Source organism: Gallinula chloropus (assembly GCF_964237585.1).
Source record: "Gallinula chloropus genome assembly, chromosome: 3".
Lineage (NCBI taxonomy): Eukaryota > Metazoa > Chordata > Aves > Gruiformes > Rallidae > Gallinula > Gallinula chloropus.
The window spans coordinates 72235852-72255164 of NC_140087.1; the positions used below are offsets into that span (position 1 = coordinate 72235852).

The 19313-nt window shown below is 41.7% G+C and overlaps 1 protein-coding gene across 7 annotated transcripts in view; it reads left to right on the forward strand.

Annotated features, from left to right (window-relative positions):
• ENAH (ENAH actin regulator) overlaps nucleotides 1-11989 on the forward strand; it is a gene marked incomplete at its 5' end in the record, with an annotated part of 97343 nt that extends 85354 nt beyond the window's left edge. For 4 of the 7 annotated variants that reach the window (XM_084262383.1, XM_084262386.1, XM_084262388.1 and 1 more), the window contains 4 exons: nucleotides 801-867; nucleotides 7324-7402; nucleotides 10436-10493; nucleotides 10990-11989. In XM_084262383.1, coding sequence (XP_084118509.1) covers nucleotides 801-867; nucleotides 7324-7402; nucleotides 10436-10493; nucleotides 10990-11027 — 242 coding nt within the window. In that variant the 3' untranslated portion in view covers nucleotides 11028-11989. Of the gene's footprint in view, nucleotides 1-800; nucleotides 868-3202; nucleotides 3266-7323; nucleotides 7403-10435; nucleotides 10494-10989 lie in introns of all 7 variants that reach the window. The other 3 variants (XM_084262382.1, XM_084262385.1, XM_084262387.1) reach the window with 1 other exon arrangement.
• Between the last annotated feature and the right edge of the window lie 7324 nt (nucleotides 11990-19313).

Sequence of the window (19313 nt, forward strand, 5' to 3'; positions counted from 1 at the left end):
CAAGAACACAAAAAGTTTTAAAATTTGGCTATGAGTTAGACTCATGTCTATAGACTAGGCCCAAAAGTCCTCTTCTGCAGTGCTTACCTACAGAGTGTAAGCAGCCCACACAGGAGGAGAGATGCACAGTAAAACCTTCAAGTGTCACACGTGGTGAGTAAACTACAGTCTCTTGTGGATCCCAGGATAATCTGCCTTTAGTTCTGAGTCTGTAGTGGTTTTGAAGGGGGAAATGGTACGTTGCAACTTCAGAATTACCATTTTGGGAACAAGACTTCAGAAAATAACTACCTTGTTGCTGAGAGGTATTTTAGTTGTGTGAGGCTGTGTCATCCCTGCTGTCACTTCATGGAAATTGACACTGAATTCATTTTATACAGTTCATTAACAGCTCAGGAAAACTTAGGTGTCTTAAAAACATATTCCCCCAATCTTTGATGCTTACTATTTGGTTGTAGTTTGAGAATCCCATGTTTCACAGCTCAGTCAGATACATGGCAGGCAGACCTTCTTGTGGTTAGATTAAGAATCAAATGGCATTTACCACACCTAGAACAAAAGTAACACTTCAAGATGCTATCACAACATAGGTGGTGGTACGATTAAAAACAAGATGAATACTGCAGGAGGTGACTTAATATGAAAGAATTAAAGCAATGTAGTACTACCCTCCATCCCCTGAAAAAAGAAGACAAAAAAAAAAAAAGTTGACTAAAATTGCCAGGTACTTGGTATTTCCTCATGTAAATTCTACAATGAATAGAAAAAGCAGTTTTTAATCTTCTCACTGTGTTTTCCAGAATTAACAAGAAAGCCTTGGGAAAGAACAAATACAGTGAATGGAAGCAAGTCACCTGTTATCTCCAGGTACTCCCTTTTGTGCCAGCTGTCTTTTCCTTATGTTTGCTGTTGTTGCTTATGCTACTAATGATACTGGACTAAAATAGCAAAAAATGGTCTCTAAGGTATTAAAAGTGAAATGTATGGGTTTAAAATTCACTGCTGTGAAACTGCTTTTGGCAATTTTAATTAGGGACAAGGAGTTCCTTTTGGAGAATGCTAGTAAGTGAAATTTTTGACAGTGGAGCGAAAAGTAAAACCCGAAGAGATTCGTTGACAATTGCAGGTGTATAACTTCAATTATTAATGTGTATGTTTGCCTACAACAATGTTTAATTCTGTTTCTTTAAAATATAAAGTCTGAAATCTGCTGCAAGGGACAAAACAAATTCACTGCTGGGATTCATATATTCAGTAGTAGATCTAGTGTAAAGATTTTTTTCCTTTCTATTTCTGTGCTAAAGAAATGTAGAAATATTGTATGTCCTGTAGTACATTAACTGATCTTTGGCAACTTCTCACCTGGAACTTTGGTAGGCAGTGAGTCTTTCAGGAGGCGTTTCAGTAATGCCAAAGAGTGAAATGGCTGCTTCAGCAATGTTTAAAAAAAATTGCTATTTACACTAAGCTGAAGGCTTGTGATGTTATATTTTAGAATTCCTTATATTCTGTGTAAAGGATTCTGACCTGTGATAATCTGACAAAGTTACTTGAATTTCTTGAAAGAAAACAAAAGAACATGTTAAACCTGAGAATGCTCTGTTTGAAATTACTTGAATTCTCCTTAAAATTCCGCTCTGTTGGAAACAGCTATGTGAGATTTGGTGATCAGAGCAGAAAAATCAATTGTTCTCTAAGTGGCAGTACTTGAGGTTGCCATCAAGGTCTTCAGCTCTAAATCAGAGCACGAAACACTCTCAGCTTATATCAGTATTCTTGTTCATCTTCCAGAAATAACTATGCCAGAGAACTTAATATGTCCAGGAGCTTAATGTCTACCACCTTGATTCTGGTTCCTTGTTTTTGTCAAAAAGCAGGGGATGTTTGTGTCGATGTCCCCTCTGCTTTGCTGTCAGTGTAACAAAATACTGCTTTGCTTTTAGCTTTGACTACCCCCTACCTTCCTCCCCTTCATCTCCCCCAGTATGTCTTACCTGCTTTAAGAGGTTTCTTGTTTTCAGGCAGATTGAGGTATCAGTGTGTGGCACTGAAGGGAACTTGTCACAGAAATAATTTGTGTAAGGAATCCTAAAGAGCATTTTAGATTTCCTATTAAGACAGTTGCTGACCTCACCCTTTGGCTGTATATACTCTACGGATAAGCAGTTGAAGAAAGTGAAGGGATTAATAAATAGGGTCATTCTCTGTATCAGACTCTTTTGTGGAGCCTGGCATATCCTTAAATGTTCATTCTGCCTCTCCCTTACAGCCATAGCTGCTTGTCAAGTGTTTTATGCATCCGATCTCATTGCTCTTACTTCAGCTGATGAAATGCAGAGGTTACTGAGGACTGTTTAAAAACCTTTTCTGACCTAGAGGAGTATAAAAGTATGGAAGACTTTCGAGACTTTTCTGGAGACATATTGAGAAAATCTCTTCATCGAGCTTGTCTTCAGTCACCCAGTAGAGAAATGTTGATAGAATTCAGCTTGATGAGACCCTCACTGGGTGCATACTCTAAAAATACTTCCAGAATACAAATTCCATGTTTATCAACTGTCAGTATTCTTTTCCAGTGCTATCATAACCTACCATACCATGTATTTTAAAACTGCTAGTAGAGATTTCTAGGTGACAGTTTGAGGAATGTTTCATGGCCCAAGAAAGAAAATGTATTAGTAAAAGTCTGTCTTGAATATCCTTGCATTTTCCTTAATTCTGTACACTTGCCAAGTCGATCCAGCAAGCAGCTTGTTAATGTAACTTTCCTTGAGTGAGTCAGAGGGTGCTGCAGTTTGAAATGCTAATGTTGTGTTTGCCAAAAGGGATAGCTTTCCCTTGGTAAATCTCAGCAACTTGCTTCTGACCTCTGCAGAGAGGATACAAGTCACTTAGAGAAACTAAACAAAGCATGCCTAAGAAACTGGCAAATAAGCATTTTCTCTTTAGAGCTTCCAAACAGGTATAGAATAAAGAGGTTATTCAGAATTAATGTTCTAAGCATTCTAGAATAACTAGGGTCCTGTTTAAAATCAGGCCTTTTTTGTGTAGCAGACTTTGAAAAGCTTTTAATATTTCCTGAAACCTTCACATAGAACTTGGGGAACATATCTAGTTAAACTCCATGATATTTGAGGTGCTAACACTGAACATCATTAAGGCCTATTATAGCTTGTTAAGGTAGTGTTTCTCCCCTTCATAGACGGGAATCTCCATGGAAAAATCTGCTTGCTTCTGAAAACAGGTTCTATGATTCATTAAACAGGTATCATCCTGTTGGGGTTTGAGACTTTGTAATAACCCTTTTGACCAGTTCAGGGTTGGACTTTTTTTACATGGATTGGTAATCACCACACACCCCCCACCAGTTTGTTTGTCCAGTCGAGACCATTTTTTAACTGGTTAAAAGCAGATGGTGCCAAAGGCGAATTGAGATGGCTTAAGAACCAGCTATGAATTATTTTATATTAAATACTTATTTTCTGGCAAACAGCACCTGCAAAAGTACAAATTCCTAGTGGGTATGCCAAGATTTCATGAACCATTTGCAGTGGCTTGAGAAGTGGGTTTTCAAAAATGTAGGTTTAGGTACACAGGAATAGTGTTTAATTTTCCAGGTGAATTTTTCACATCTGCTTTTTACAAGTTAAGTAAAGATAACAGAGAGATTTTGCCCAACTTAAACATTGGAAATGGCCAAAAAAATATACTTCTCTTTTTTTAAAAGGACTTGTTAAACATAATGTTTGTGTTGGGACCATTCACAAGTTAGAATGAAACCTGTGTGTATTCTAAAACGTAGGTCTCAGTTTCACTTTATGTGGCAGTAGTCATAAAATACTGCTATCAAAAGCCTTCAGGTTTTAAAAGCTTTCTGCAGGTAAACATGTTACAGAGCCCTGCAGAACTGCTGAGTCAAATTCCAGCTTTGTTTTTCATTAAGGCGTTCATTGTGGTGAATACTTAATCTTTTGTATTAAAAGTTCCCCTTTTAGCTACTTATCTTGGGTGGTGTGTTCTGCATGTTGGCATGAATAAACTCCTTTATCTTGCATGCTTGATTGAAGGTGCTTTAGGGCCTGTGGAGGTTGCGTGGCTGTGCTGTTAGGCGTTGCTATGAAAAACCACACGGGAGAGCTCTTTAGCCGTCTTAGGTTCGAATGGTTGGGATGTTTTATTCACTAAGTTTCAGTAGTTAATACTTTTCTTAAGGGCAGCTGCCCTCACCATTATGGAAGAAGGAAAAAGAGGATAATTTTGGGAGGAAGAAAGCTAGATTTGACTTAGATTACAAATTATCTACTTTATGAATTGCTGTCTTTCACAGTTGACCGAGTGAGGAATATCTGGCATTTCAGAAAGCAAAAATGGAACATGTTCTTAACACTGAGTGGTGGAGATTATAAAGGGGCTCTCCTTGAGATTTTTGGGAGGTAGCAGGAGTATCTAATGTACGATTGGTTGAGTCTTTAGAATATAAAGCTCTGCAGCAAAAGAAACACGAAGCAGTCTGGCTGTGAAGAGCTCTCTTCTTTGCAGTGATTTAATTAAATATTAGAATAATATTAGAATAATATTTTATTAAAATATTAAAGTATGTTCTTGTTTGGGATCTTTTATTAAGGCACACAGAGGTCCCTGCTGTCCCTTGAGAGTGACACTGATTGTTCAGTCACGCCCAGGAAATGCTGTGCTACTGTAGCATATGGGAACAGAGTGGTGGCCCATAGAAATGATCAGAAACTGTCTGGAGAATCTGACAAACTCATGCTCTTGTGCTTGGAGTAAGTCAGTCATGCTCACAGATTGAGATGTAAACTGCAGGGAACACTTTGAATACCTGATACGTGATGAAGCAGCAATTGCTAAAGACCTGATATCGATGGTTTTGAGTGAGCTCTTCCATAAGGATCTCAAAGTACTGTCGATACCTGAAGAGTTTTGTAAAAGATCCCCAAACTGTCGTTTGTCATCATAGCATAGCACACAACGTAGATGATCTGGTGGTTACAAGGTGAATTCTATTTTTCCAGCTTTTTCCACTGTCAAGTTACTGAATATTTTATCTTCTGTCTTACTTGGTGGATCATGTGTTTCATTTTGGTGTGTTTCAAGCAGTACTAATGTTAGCAGTTTCTTTCTTGGAATGTACATTTAAACAGCTGTAGCAAGTGAGCAGTGTGATCCCAAGTGAAGAGCTGGGCTGGTTTAATAGCAGAGTGTTCCTGCACCTTTCTGGTTCAAAGTCCAGCAGCAAAGGGACAGTTACACAGCCCCTTCTGCTGACTGTTTTGCATGGTTAGCTGCTGGTAGTTTTTTCCTAAATGGGTGACGTTAGGCTTGATATAACTAACTTGTCAGTGCACAGAAATAATCATGAAGTGTTTAAAAAAAAAAAATGGTTGAGAGATTTCTACCACCTACACAGGACTTGCTGCCTTTGAAAAGATGAATGGGCTCGGGTGTACCTAATTTAAAATGGCCTGTCACTGGAATGTCTCATCCCTAGGAATGTGTGTGAAGGTTTTAATGAAGTTTTTAAATGTGCCAGGCTCTTCAGTGATACAGGCATGTGTCCTATTACAAGTTAGGGGGAGGAAAAATAGGCAGCTCTGGTGTCCCATGTTGTTTCTTAATGATTTTCTCACAGGAATCTGCAGGAGTTAAAAATAACTGCTGGGGAGCTCAAACCTAGGAGAGTTTCTATAGTATCCACGCGATGTTCTAGCATGCATGCCCTGTTCTGCTGGGAGTCATACTTTGAGTGTGTTCTTTCAGTTAACAAATAAGAAAATAGACCTGTAGTTATAGAAGTCATCAAGGCAATCCAGTATGAGGCTTATTCTACTCATGCTGAACAGAGACAGTGTAATTGGACTATTTCTCCATGGTTGAACTGCTGTCTTGTAAGGCAAGATGCATGAAAGCCAAGGTAGTGGTTTTGTAAAGCCAAATAAATATATGTTGGTGCACTCTTCTTTTTCTTCTGAGTGAGAACATGGCTCTCATTTCCCACCCTGCCCCCCCAGCTAAATTAAAAATACATAAATAAATGGAAAATAAATCAGTGGATATACTGCTGTGTCCCTCACACATTCTGCTTTTTTTCAGTATATTGAGAGAACATTAAGCACAGAACCATGTCTTTTCCACTAATTTCTTTTTTGCCCCTGCTCACCTTCCATTGTAATAAATAATGCTCTACCTTCAGGTAGTGAATCCAGAAATGAGACACTGAGTTTAGGCTTTTATTCAGTGTTGCTGCATGCAGGGACAATGAAACAGGACCCAGTTTAGCCTAATAATACCTGCCTTAACACTAGCACACTGTGATAATGCTAAATGTTTGGGGAAACCTCCTGACATGAACTGTTAGTAATTTTATCAACTTCTTTTGGCTTCATGGGAGAATGTTAGCCAAGATTTAAAAAGCAATTAAGAACATTTCTTCCTCTTTGTCCCACATCATCCATCCCTCCCTGCTTTGGTGGATGTTTTTAGGTTCTGTCTGTGCTCATAGCTGTAGGTATGCGAGGCCCTGTGGAAGCATAGTAAGTGTATGTGCCTGAGGTACACCAGAGGGGATCAAATAAGAGAAGTGAGAAGGTAGAAAACCTATTTTCTGGAATGTGTGTTAACAATGCAAGATAATCTTTCTGGGTAAGCAAGTTTTCAGTGTCTTAGGTGAGCATTGCATCAGCAAACATTGAACATGACCGAGTCCAAAACACCAGAAGTTCTTCTCAAGTGTTACCTTACAAATCTCATTAGAGTAATTGCTTTGGGTAGCTTTAGAAAGGCGAGTGACTGAATAACTTGGGTTGGAAGGGAGTTAGATAAGGTTGCTCACATGTTGAAAATCTTCCAGTGTGATTCCATAGCATTCAAACAGTTATGGCATCAACATGTCATTAGTTAGTGGGGGTGTTTCTTTGAGAGGGCCTCTTTTGAAATGAGTAAGCAGTTGAAAAGGGAGAAAGGAAAGTGTCTGACACTTGAAGGCATTCAGCTTTTCATGCCCAGTGTGAAACAGAAACAGTGGAATCTCTGTTACTTGAAAAGTTCTTGGTTTGAATTAATAACTCTTACTCTTATGGTGATTAATCTTTCCAGTGTGTGGAAAATGTTCTTGGTTGACGCTTTCCATTCTGTGTGGTATTTTGGGTCTGCCTGATTTTCCTACCCTCCCATTCCCAAACCTTTTCTTTCATTCTGGTGCTTTACTGTGTTTTTGATAGACAAATGTTAGCGAGTTTGTTGAAGTCTTATGTATCCTGTAGTAATGAGTGGCCAGTAATTCATGGATGTGTTTTTATACTGCAGACCAAAATCTACACCGACGGGGCAACCCAGTGCCAATGGAGTACAGTCAGAAGGTCTAGATTATGACAGATTGAAACAGGTACGTATAGAATACTTTGAATATAAAACCTTGGGTATAAGGACTTCTAGCTGTCTAATGCCAGTTTAAAACGGTTTTCTTAACTAGTTTTAAACTTAAATGATTTGGGAATTGTCATTATTTTTCCCTAGGCATGTTCAGTATTCCTAGACCTGTAACTGCAAGGTGGTGGCTTATACAGCCCCATCACTTTCTCAAAGATGTTTGTTCCTGCTTTTGCATTAAGCAATACACACAGGATTGTGTTGATTCTGTGGTTGGAGCTAGGAAACTGGTTTGCCTGGAAAAACCTCTCCTCCTCCCCTCTATCCAAGCAAACAAACAAACAACAAGCCCTCAGAGCAGTTCTAGCAGAACGTGTATCACCATGTTTTATGTTAGATGTGAGCACCCATGATGAGTTTGGTGGTGAAAGAGTGTCCAGTGATACCACCTTTTGTGTAGCTGTCCTGAGTAAAAGGAGAGAAGAGTACTATGGGAAGAAGGTGGCAGCAGCCTGCTGTTAGATGCAGAAAAGGTGTTATGGGATGCTTTGGAAATTGTCTGATAACCGTTACCTGTAAGTGGCAGAGCCTTGGCAAGGGATCTCTTGTGACTTGTGTGAAGATGGGAGCTATCTGTTAAGAGCATCATTGTTCTTTAGACTAAGCAGACACTCCACACTGCTAAGAACAAGAGCCCTCAGAGGAGCAAGTGAGTATTAGGGTATTTGTATTCCTCTGGCTATTGAGAAGTCCTCCTTTGCTGAGGAGACCCTCAGATGAACGACTTTGCTGCTGCTGGTAGGTGCTTTCAGTGCAGATGTCTTTTTGAGAGTGGTTGTTGCCTGGGGCATTGGGCTGATGCTGACCTGAGCAGATGTGTAAGGTGTTGTCCATGTGTGAGAATGTGGCTTTGTATTTTTGCCTTGTGTGCTTTATGGTGCTAAGATTTTTGGGAACAGTGAGGACAGTGTACAGTAGGGAAGCCTGATTCCTGTAGGCAAGTGTCATTTCAGCTTGGTGTCCCTGGTGTAGAGGGGTGGTATGGTGGGGGTAGCTGGCTGCCTGGTGGCTTGCCAAGTAAGGCTTGGGCAAAAGCAGTGCTGGTCTGAGTTGTGTGGTAAGGGGAGTCATGTTTGAGGTCTTGGTACTAGTTTTTTTGCCACAATGATCCATGCTGAGCTGGTGGCAGCTCTTTTTTGGGGGGAGTGCATTGAGATGGTGTTAGTCACTCTTCTGACAGAGACACTGAGCGTGCAGCATGTTGTGGGTGTGATCTGCTCCTTTTCCAGGCAAGGCACTACTGCAGTTGGATCCCTGCCCTTGAAAAAGGGAAAGTGATGTGCTTGCTGTTGCAGGGGAAGCTCTGTATTCAGGAGTCTGCAGAGTAGTGATTGGTTGTACAGTGGGTGTGTTCCAGACTTGGTGGGTTCAGGGGAACATTGTTTGTAGGGCCGTGGTGTTGATAGCACTGGTTTTTAAAAGGGACGTGGAGTTGGAGGTGAGGGCTCCTTCTCAAGTGGCATTTAGATCAAGAGGCTGCCATCAAGTGGGGAGGGGAGTTGTAGAGTCAGTTCTGGTTTGGTGGTTGGTTCTAGAGCAGGTTCCAGCCTAGAGATTTGGTCTAGTTAGGCTAGAGTGGGTTTCTGTCTCTGTGATTGGTTCTAGGTTCAGGGATGTTCTAGAGTGGGTCCTGGCCTGTGTGTGAGTTGGGGGGTGGGAGGGGTTCTGAAATCTAGTTGAAGGCTTATTCCTATTTTGGCATTGCAAGATGATTTGCGGTACTCTTGCTGCAGCTTCCATGAAATGATGGTGAGGATAGCAATCTGGCTCCTGGGGTTTTCTCTTTTTATGTTTTCCCCCTCTGGGATGCTTTTTTATTTCCTTTTTTTCTGTTTGGTTTTTTTTTTTTTGAGTGGAAGGCACAGAGGATGGGCACCCTATCAGTCATAAAGCACAGCTGTGCCAAATTTCCAGCACGCTGACTCTTGCTGCCTCTGTTAATGTTATTTAAATGGAGCCAAAATGGTCTCTTAAAATTGTCTTCTAATGGACACATGACAAGCTCTTAATGTGCCATGGAGCTTCCCAGCAACTGGTGGCCAAGCTGCTGCTTCGAGGCTGCTTCTTGCCACTTGCCCAAGAGTCTCATCAAACACTTGGTGAATTGGGATAAAATCTCTGTAGTTGTGGTATGCATGCTTACTCCAGTAGTGGTTTTGGGCAGGGAATGTGGTGTGTCTATGTGTGTGTCTTCCACCAGCAGCTCATCAAGGACTGAGTAGGTCTGGAGTATACTAGAAGTAATGGCATGCTCAGTTGTGAACAGCATGTTAACCCCAAAGCTGAAGAAGACACAGATAAAATCTGGATGAGTTTCCTGCTGACTCCAGATTTGGGCAGAAGGTGCCAGTCTCCTCTGCAGAAACAGACACTACCCCCAACTCTGCCTGTAAAAACATGGTCACCAAACCATCGGTTACCAAGCATCACTCAGACAAAAAGATGGATAAAACAGCAAGTGGGGGATGGCCCTTCACTGCATCACCTTCACTCACACTTCACTTGGCCACTGGCAATACCTTAGTATCTTATTCCCCTGTTTTAATTCCTTCCTTTGAATATTTCCTTGGCTTACCATTTTTATTTAGCTACTTTTTTTTGCTGTGCATTCCATATCCCATGTCAGCTGCAGCACAGCTCTCATTTTAAAGGGTTGTGTCAAGTGTGTTTTTTTAATTTAGCAATTACTTCAGCATGTGTCCTTTCTGCTCTCCCAAGTTCTACAGGAATCAATTGGTAGGGCTCTTGTGGAAGGAGGTGTTGGTGGTTTGGTTTTCTTCACTGTACCTGCAGTAAGAATGCTTTAGGGATGCTTTAGGTTTGGGGGATTCACTTAGAAGGTAAAGGCTGGGTTTTGCATTTCAGAACAGTTAATAGTTGATAAAAGGTTGGAAGAATTTTTGATTTCTCTTAGCAGAAAGTGATGGGTGGCAAACCTAATCTGTTTGTGCTGCAGAACTAATCTATTATTTATGCTCTAACACCATAGGATATTTTAGATGAAATGAGGAAGGAGTTAACGAAATTAAAGGAAGAACTCATTGACGGTACGTATCAGTTCGTGTGACGCTGCTGTTCAGTCTGAGAATAAGTAGCTGCAGGTGCATAACGATGTGTATGTGTGATGCCTTCCTACCCTGAGAATGAGAGAGTGGTGAAAGCAGCTTTGTTGTTTGTCTGGCAGCGTTCTTTTTTGTCTCACCTGTTCCAGTTGATGTGTTCGTACGTTTTCCTCTCCGGGGCTTTCTGTTTTAATAGCACCTTGACACCGAGTCATGTTTTTTAAAAATGGTTGGAGGGAGGCTGGATTTGAGTGATGTAAGATGTTAACAAGAATTGTGCAGCAGGAAAAAGCATACTGCCTGCTTGATAATGTCACTTGTGGGGATCCTGATGAAGTTTACATGCAGGTTATTCATGCTGTAAGACTGCTGGAGCACGGTTGAGCCTTTAAGGGGGGGGAGACAGTTGTGTATTCTGGCTTTCTGCCTTGACTTGGACTGTTTAACTTACTAACTTTCTCTCTCACTCTCTCCTCTCTAGCCATCAGGCAGGAACTCAGCAAGTCGAATACTGCATAGAAAGACTAGTACTAAGCCGATGTGACTCTTTAACTTGGTATAAAACTGACTACGTTTTGTGAGCTGTTAGAAGAAAACGGAGACAGACAGACACTTGGAAGGAGGGAGAAACAACCTATTCTGAAAAGCTTCAGACACATCACTCTGGTGATATGCTATTCGCCTCCTAGTTTGCAGCTTTTTTCTGACCTTTACAGCAGGGTGGAAAAGACTCTTAAAGTTACTGTAATGATTATGCAGAAATTGCTACACCTATCAGACAAGATCAGTGCTTTTAAGTCTACTCATGTCAAGATAAAATTGCACATACTTCAGAATTTGTTGTTAAGAGAAAAAAAAAAACAAACAAAAAACAGGGAAAAGCTTGGGAAGGCTTTTCAGAGAGGTTTTCTTTATTAATGAAGGAGTTAGCAAGTTATACTGTTGTACTTCAAATGTATCTCAGGTTTGTCTTCCTGTCATATCTGATATTTCCATGAATCATTCAAAAGATCAGATGTGTAGAGGTTCAGTTCACAAAACATGGAGCAATTAGAAATGCACGCTTTTAAAGGGCAATATTTATAAGAAAATGACCTAGACAGTGATGACATATCAAGATTTTGGAATTTTATGATAGGAAGCCTCTCTAGTTAGCCTTCATGCAATTTTATAGGAAAATTAAAAAAGCAAATACAGTCCAGAGTTAAAAGATGTAGATGCCTTCCTACATTGTTACGATGCTTTACCAAATCTAAGACTTCTACATAATGCGAATCAGCAGTCAAATGTAAATCATTAGTATGTTGTAGATTTACCGTAGATTTTGGGGCTTTTTTTAGATTTATGCATGTGGACATTTTTGTAATGTAACACAACACAGCCAGCTTTTTAATTAAAAAAAGAAAAAAAAATATTGCATGTCACAGAGTAGCCTTTTCATTTGTAAGGCTTAATTTATGCCCAGAAAGATGCGGGATGAGGGAGGGGGAAGGTGACACATTTTTATTACTTTCTACACTTTTTCTTCATCTTACATGCATGTGTAACAATGAGGAAAATGTTACTTTTATCAGTAACCATGTTAATGGAACCAGGTACTTAATCCTTTTGTATCTTTTTTCAGTTTTCTATTTGAGATTAGTAACACTTCCACAATGGTTCTGAAACTCCTGCGTGAACCTAATTCATTTCTCGGTGAGAGAAGGAACATGTAGGCATCTGAAATGTTGAGGATGCCCCTGTGTAAGTGCGTTGTCCTTCACCTTTTTACCATGACCCTCTGCTTCACTCTTTTGAGACTCCTTTTGGGATTGTTTGATGAAACAGGACAGCAGTTAGTTACCTTAGAACAATAGAGCATCAGGTCACTGTTAAAGTCCCCTTCTCCTCCTAATGTATCTGCCACCTTCCTTCCAAAAAACTCAAACCTGATGAAAAACTCCACCCCTGAACAGCAGCAACGATACACCATTGGTTTCAGTCAACAATTTGAGAATGGTTTTTAGGGGAGATGATATCTTTCTGTTTCCCAGGGTTTTCAGTTTTTATGCTTATTATTTTTTATTTTTGTTTATGTGGCACAGTTCAGCAGAATAAAAATTCTGTGAATTGGATCTGTAGAGCTTTGGACAAAAAATACGGATTCAGATCTTCCCTTTTCCTCTTCACTGTCAGTTTTTCTGAGCTGTAACAGTGCCATGTTTGCTTTGGGATCTGTGCTGATCCAAAAGAAAAGATCACTTGCAAGTTTTGGAGAGATCAATGTTTCAGCTGAAAAGTAGATGCAGCTCCATTCGTAGGACAAATGCTTTCAATAACGTGCTGTCTCAAGTGCTGAATGCCAAAGCGAAACAGCACTCACAGGTTTGGAAAGGTTTCAGTAAGAAATTTTTCTCTGGTTCAGACACTTCCTATTTCTATAGGTTCAAATTCTACGAGAAGTCTCCAGTGGAAATATTGCTCAACTCCATTTATTAATCACTTTTTGAAAAGAAGACAGACACAAGCATTTTTCTGCATGCATTTATTGAAGGCATTTAAAAAACTAATCTGTAGTAAGCTTGTCAAGTACTGTTTTTTCTCAAAACAAGAGGAGGCATTTTCATCTTTGATGTAACTTTTTGTTTCACACGGACTTTTTGAGCATTAAGGATGTTTACCCTTGTCAGAAATCATGTTTGATTCGTTTCTAGGAGAGTTCAGGAGTAGCATAGTTAGAGTAGTGTGAATGGGTATAAGTGGTCCAAAACTAAAGGCTGAACTACTAGATCGTGCAAGGAACTGGCTTATGCACTAAACGTTTTGTGCCTTGGTCTACAATTAACATGATTTCTGTTTAAAAGAAAAGGAACAGATGTCGTCTTTTGTGCTGCTTCTACATCCATCCTTTCTGTAATCCCAAACTGCCGAATTGGTTCTTTCCAGAAACTCGGCTGGAATTAAAGGTTACTGTAGACATTTCCTGTCCTACTGACAGTTGCACCGTTTCCAGAGATTTCAGTATTGAAAATGAACTGCAGAAGCTAAGGTTATTTTGCTTACTGGTAACTAAGTTCTTTAAAAACCATATTGTGGTGGTTTTGTGCTTTTGTACAGTGGATGTCTTAAGCTGTGAGGGCAGTTTAAGGGATCCTTTCTAATGCCAGGAAGGCTTTGCTTTCCTCAACACTGTGATCTGACCTGTGATAAACCTGTACTATAGACAAGTGGCTAAGTCAACTGCAAACCAACTGAATGTAAAAATCTTAGTGCTGGTGCTGAAATCTCTTCAGATAGTCATAATGATTTCCAGTTCATTGTTTTACAAAGTTACCGAGCATCAAGTGTCAATCAAAGACTGAAGATGATCACTAATGAATGTTGACTTTTCATGCATTTAGGTTTACCTTCTTTTTAGTTTCTCAGTTCATTCTCTGCTATTTTTATCATACTGTGTCATTTTAAATTTCTTACATGCTACCGTTTTGTTTGAGCGAATGAAATAAAATTGCAATATCTACACATTGCCACCAGTTATTTCTGGAACTTCCTAGAAGACTCAGAGTTTCACTACTCAAATTCCCCAAATCTGTAGCGACTGTGATCATTCCTTGCTCCTTGATCCCACCCCTCCTTTCTCCTTCTCCGTCAGATGACTCAGTAGAGACAAGCGAAGACTTCCCTTACGAAGAATGTAATTGCAGGGACTGTGTGCAATTAACTAACAGTAACTGCTGCACATAAATCAAAACCCATTTTAAATGTATGATTTGATTTCCATTCTCATGCAGCACACACACTGGTCTCTGTACTCACAGAGAACTTGGGAGGGAGAGGGAAAGACCGACAGAAAAATAATTACAGTGATTTCAGGGTTTTTTGCTTGCTGCTTTTACGTTGCTGACTTGCTCTCAGTACTGCTGGTAATAAAGAAAACCTGCTGTGAATGATGAGTACAGCTTTCTGTACACCAAGGAAGCTCTTCTCAGTTTGTCATATGGAGAAATGCTGAGTGTAGCTGTTCAAATGTCCTTGACTTAGCATCCTGAAAGCTGCACTTCTCTGGCGGTGCTTTGATGTTAAGAGGGAGAATGGGATAATCCAGCTTTGGCAAACCATTGGTGCCAGTGCCAAGTTTGGCACCAACCGTAATGACTTGTAAAGGGGCTTGTAAAAATTATCACTAGATTCTAAAATGGTCTGCTGTTATTTGAGGTGGCACTTAGGTAACAAGTATAAAAACTGCTGAGTCAGATTTTTTTAACAGCATTGGAAAATCTGTCTGTCGGTGCCAGGGATGTATTAAAATGTTGGGTATCCCAGTATCCCAGTAGTAGGAAGGTGGTCTGTGGTTGATCCAACCGCTGGACTCCCATAGGCTCTTGTAAAAATGCTTCTAGTAGGCTCAGTCCCAGAGCTACATAGTGCTTGCCAGTGTCTCTCACGACTTATCATACAAAGCTTGCACAATCAAGAGAAGTCTCTCTCTCTTTGGTAGGTGAACAAGACTGGGCTGATGGGGAAGAGGAAGAAGTTTCCAAAACTGGCTTTGTACCCAAGACTGACGAGTCTTTGGAGGATTGTAAAATTAATCCTGACCATGTAGGCTATCGCTGTGGAGTTCTCCTGGCAGGTGGAAGGGGAACAAGTGGGTGGTTTCAGTGGATCTGGGGCCAGTGCAAAGTACTTAAAGATCAGACTAAAATTCACATAAATCTCTTGTCTTCGGGGGTGATTTGGGGGAATGGAAATGCTGGGGATTATTTAATGCTCAGTTGCATCCATTTGGGAGAATCTTAATGAGAATAAGTTTGTCACAATATATATATTTTTTCACATTCAAAATACTATTTCAGTTAGCCCACATGAATGCCTGACAGGAGTTAGGTGACCACCTCCAAGGAGTTAAATACTTAAGACTCTTGCAACTGATAGATCAGGAAATCTATTCAAGTTGATTTGGGTTGGTCATCTGAATTTTAAAAACTTGATGTAATTGCCCAAGATGGGGAAAAGAGGAGGTGTAGCTCTAGGTGTTGGTAAAGCTCAGTAAAACCTTAAAGCTACAACACTGGTGTCTGCATCTTGCCCGGTAACTGGCACCTTCCTTCCTTGCACAGGGGCTTCTTCAGGTAGTTGATTGTTACAGTGATGATGATGATGGAAGTCACGGAGCTTTGTAAAATTACATCCATTTTATAAATGGATCCCAGTTGATCTCTCTCAGTCAATAAATGCATTTTCTGACATTTATTTTATGGAGCTTGGTGTCCTGAATCTTACTCCACGAGTGTTCTTTATCTGGTGTCCTACCTTGATAAACTGTTAAATGGCAAAGATGTGGAGCAGCTCCCACAGAAGAACCATGTTGCTGCTCTGGCTGTTGCAGCTCTCACATGCAGTCAGAGAGCTTTTGTTAAGATGCTTAATTTTGCCATTGTTGTTTGGTTGCGTTGTACCTGCTTCTCCATTCCCAACTTGAGCTGTTACTGGTGTGATGTTTTCACTTCTCTTTGTGACTGCAGGTCTCTCTTGCAATTGCTTGGGCGCAGTAGGGTTGGAAGTGATCTCCCATCATCATCCTATGTTTGCCAGCTTAAATCTTAAGTGTAATTTTTTATTATCAGCCAGCTGGAGCCACTTAAGTTCCTCCTTTCTCTCTGAACAACTTTCAAATCAGCAATAAAGTTGTCTGTGCTAATTGTGCTGTAAGTGTGCTGAACTATATCCTGGTTTTCTTGGCAGAACCTCCGGTTGGTCCACAAGCTGCTGGCAGAGGCAGAGAAAACCTCAGAACAGCAAGTGAGGAAGTGGGTGTAAGGAGAGAAAGTGTAAGGGAGTTCTGGAAGTGGTTCAGTACAGGCTGGTACAAGCACTCCCCAGCATGGATCTGGGCTGGGAGGAGAAGGGATTGAGAGCAGCCTTGAGGAGAAGGACCTGGGAGTGTGGGACTAGAGGCGTAATGTGAGCTGGCAATATGGATGTGCAGCTGAGAAAGGCAACCATATGCTGGGCTGCATCAAAAGCAGCCTGACCAACAGGTCAAGGGAGGGGATTCTGCCCCTCTACCCTGAGACCCCACCTGCAGTAACGCATCTGGCTCTGGGGTCCCTGGTACAAGAAAGACCTTGAGCTGTTGGAGTGAATCCAGAGGAGGCCACAAAGATGATCAGAGGGCTGGAGCATCTCTGACAAAGACAGGCTGAGAGACTTGGGCTTGTGCAGCCTGGAGAAGAGAAGGCTCCGGAGAGACCTCACAGCAGCCTTGTGGCACAGGCTGCCCAGAGAAGCTGTGGCTGCCCACTCCTTGGCAGGGTTCAAGGCCAGGTTGGATGAGGCTTTGGGCAGCCTGGTTTGGTGGAGGCTGTCCCTGCCCATGGCAGGGGGTTGGGACTAGATGGGCTTTGAGTTCCCTTCCAACCCAAAGCATTCTGTGAGTGTTCCTGCAAGGAAGGAAGCAGCTAGGAATGAGCAGGGCTGCAAGAGGCTTGAAAACCTGCAAATGCTTTTTTTTACCCCAGCCTGGATGCTACTGGAGTCCTCAAATCGAGGTGATCAGCGGAGGTGGCTTTATGGGCAATCTTAAGGCAAGGAGTCTTAAGCCCTTTGTTGCAGGCCTACTGCATTTGAAACAATAATAATAATAATAAAGACCTATGTTGAAGGTAAGAAAACTGCTGCTTGGCTTCCCCTCCCCAGTACTCTATTGTAAAACCAGTAGCTTGGTCCTGTGATACCACAGAACCAGCCCCAGCAGCTGACACAGCACTGAGGAATGTAGGAGTGCAGACATGCTCATAACTGCCTCCTGAAGAAGCATCTGGGGCAGCTTGTCACTGCCACGAAGCCTTGTGGCTGCAACAGATGAGAACCAGAAGTTTATGTGGCTCGTAGGCAGAGACCTCTCTCTCTGCCAGTGACTGCTGCTTGTGTGCAAGACACTGTTGGCCAAAAATGTGCCTTATGTCTTTGCTGCACTAACGAGAAAGCTCTTAGAGACTCTTGGTCCCACAGGTGACAGCATCCTACAGTGTGAGAAGCGAGTGGGCCCTGAGGGGAGTCCAGTCCCAATGCAGCTGGTCCATCAAGGGACTTCACAGGGTAAGTGAAAAATCCTTTCCCTTGTTCAGGATGAGCAACTATGGAAATGCAGCCCTGAGGAGCACGTCCTTGCTGAGATGCAGGGTGCCTGCCATGCTGGGAAAATGCTGGTATTCCTGAAGGGCTGTTGTCATGTTATGCTGGTTTTGTCAGTGGGTCTTCAAGAGTAACTGGAACAGTCTGCATGAGCGCAGTGCTGTTTGTAGGCTGATTTGAAGGGCAGAGTTCTGCATTCTGCCTATAACATGGCCTTAAATATTATTTTATTTAACTCTGCTATTTGCCAGAGTGTTTGTATTTTTTATGATGTACTGTGGTGCTGTGTGGTGTTAGCTGTATGGGAGTGAAACTCTTGGTAATGGGGACAGTTCACATGTTTGACCTCCTGAAAATGGCTTAATCACTTAAAAACCTGAAATTATTACTGTTATCTCATGGAGTGTATGTAAAGAGGAGATGACCACTGCACCCAGAGCAGCCGGGAAGCTGGGGAGTGCAGTCCTGTCGGAGGCTGGAAGTTCAGGTGCATCACAAGCACAACACCTGATGAGCACCACGCTTGCAGATGACACCAAATTGGGAGGAGCTGTTGGCTCTGTTGAGAGTGGAGAGGCCTTGCAGAGAGACCTCAATAGATTAGAGAGCTGGGCAGTCACCAACAGCATGAGGTTTCTTCTAATGCCATCAGGGTGCAGTGACATGGTCCATGCTCCCAATCTCCATGCTCCGGAACGGCGCGTTGCAGTGTCGCGTGTCAAGAACAGCCTAGAAACTTCCCACACTATGGCATGACTACAGTATAGCGTCTGTAGTATGCCGTGAGCGACCAGTAAAAGGCATTTGGTGGTATTTCTAAACAAAAACCAATTGGCTAAATAACTGAGATGCAGATACTGAAGAAACAAATAGCAGTTACTGACCAGTAATGTTTCCTCCTTGAGAAAGGAGTTGGATGGCCTCATCGGCTGGCGCAGGCTGGAGCGGGTGTTACAGGGTGATGCAGGCATCACAAGTCCTGTGGGACTTTTTTCAACTCTGCTCCTGAGTTTCAGTAGTACAAAATTTGCTAGAGGTTTAGAAAAACAGCTTTTTCTGGTCAGGTTCCTCACTGGCTTTATCTCTGCTTTAAAAGGAATGAAAACGCTCCAATTTCAGAGCTACCTGAGTCTTTGTCCTTTTTTCTCCCCACTCCAGACTCTGCCAAAGCTGATGCTCACAGAGGAAAGCTTCAGCACGGTGCTGCAGAGGTGCATCACAGCTGAGCTGAGACTTCTGTATGGCAAACAGTGGCTTGAAAGTGGTCTAATTTTTAACTCTCATCTTGTCACATAACAAAAGAAATAAATTGGATGTGGCTGCTCCAGTCTGGTGTTGTGCTGTGCCTGATCTCAGTGTGTGGTTGCAAACTCCCGAGGCGTGAGCAGAGCATCTCTTGTAGGGAGAGCAGAGCATCTAGCATGACGCTAGGCATGGACTGCCTCTTTCATACCAGCAGTTTGCCCTTGTCACCTGCTTCATGGTGAGGCTTGCAGGGTTCTCATTTGATGCCAAAAGACTGCCCTATTCAAGAGTAGTGGTTCTTTTCAAGTGTAGGAGCTGAAATCTTTGTTGGCATGGGTTATGTGTTTGAAGTGTTTCCGGAGATGCAAACATCAAATCCTCAGCTCATCTAGATAAGCATGTTGTAAAGGCTGTCTGCCTTTGCTTTTAATGGTGTGGCAATGT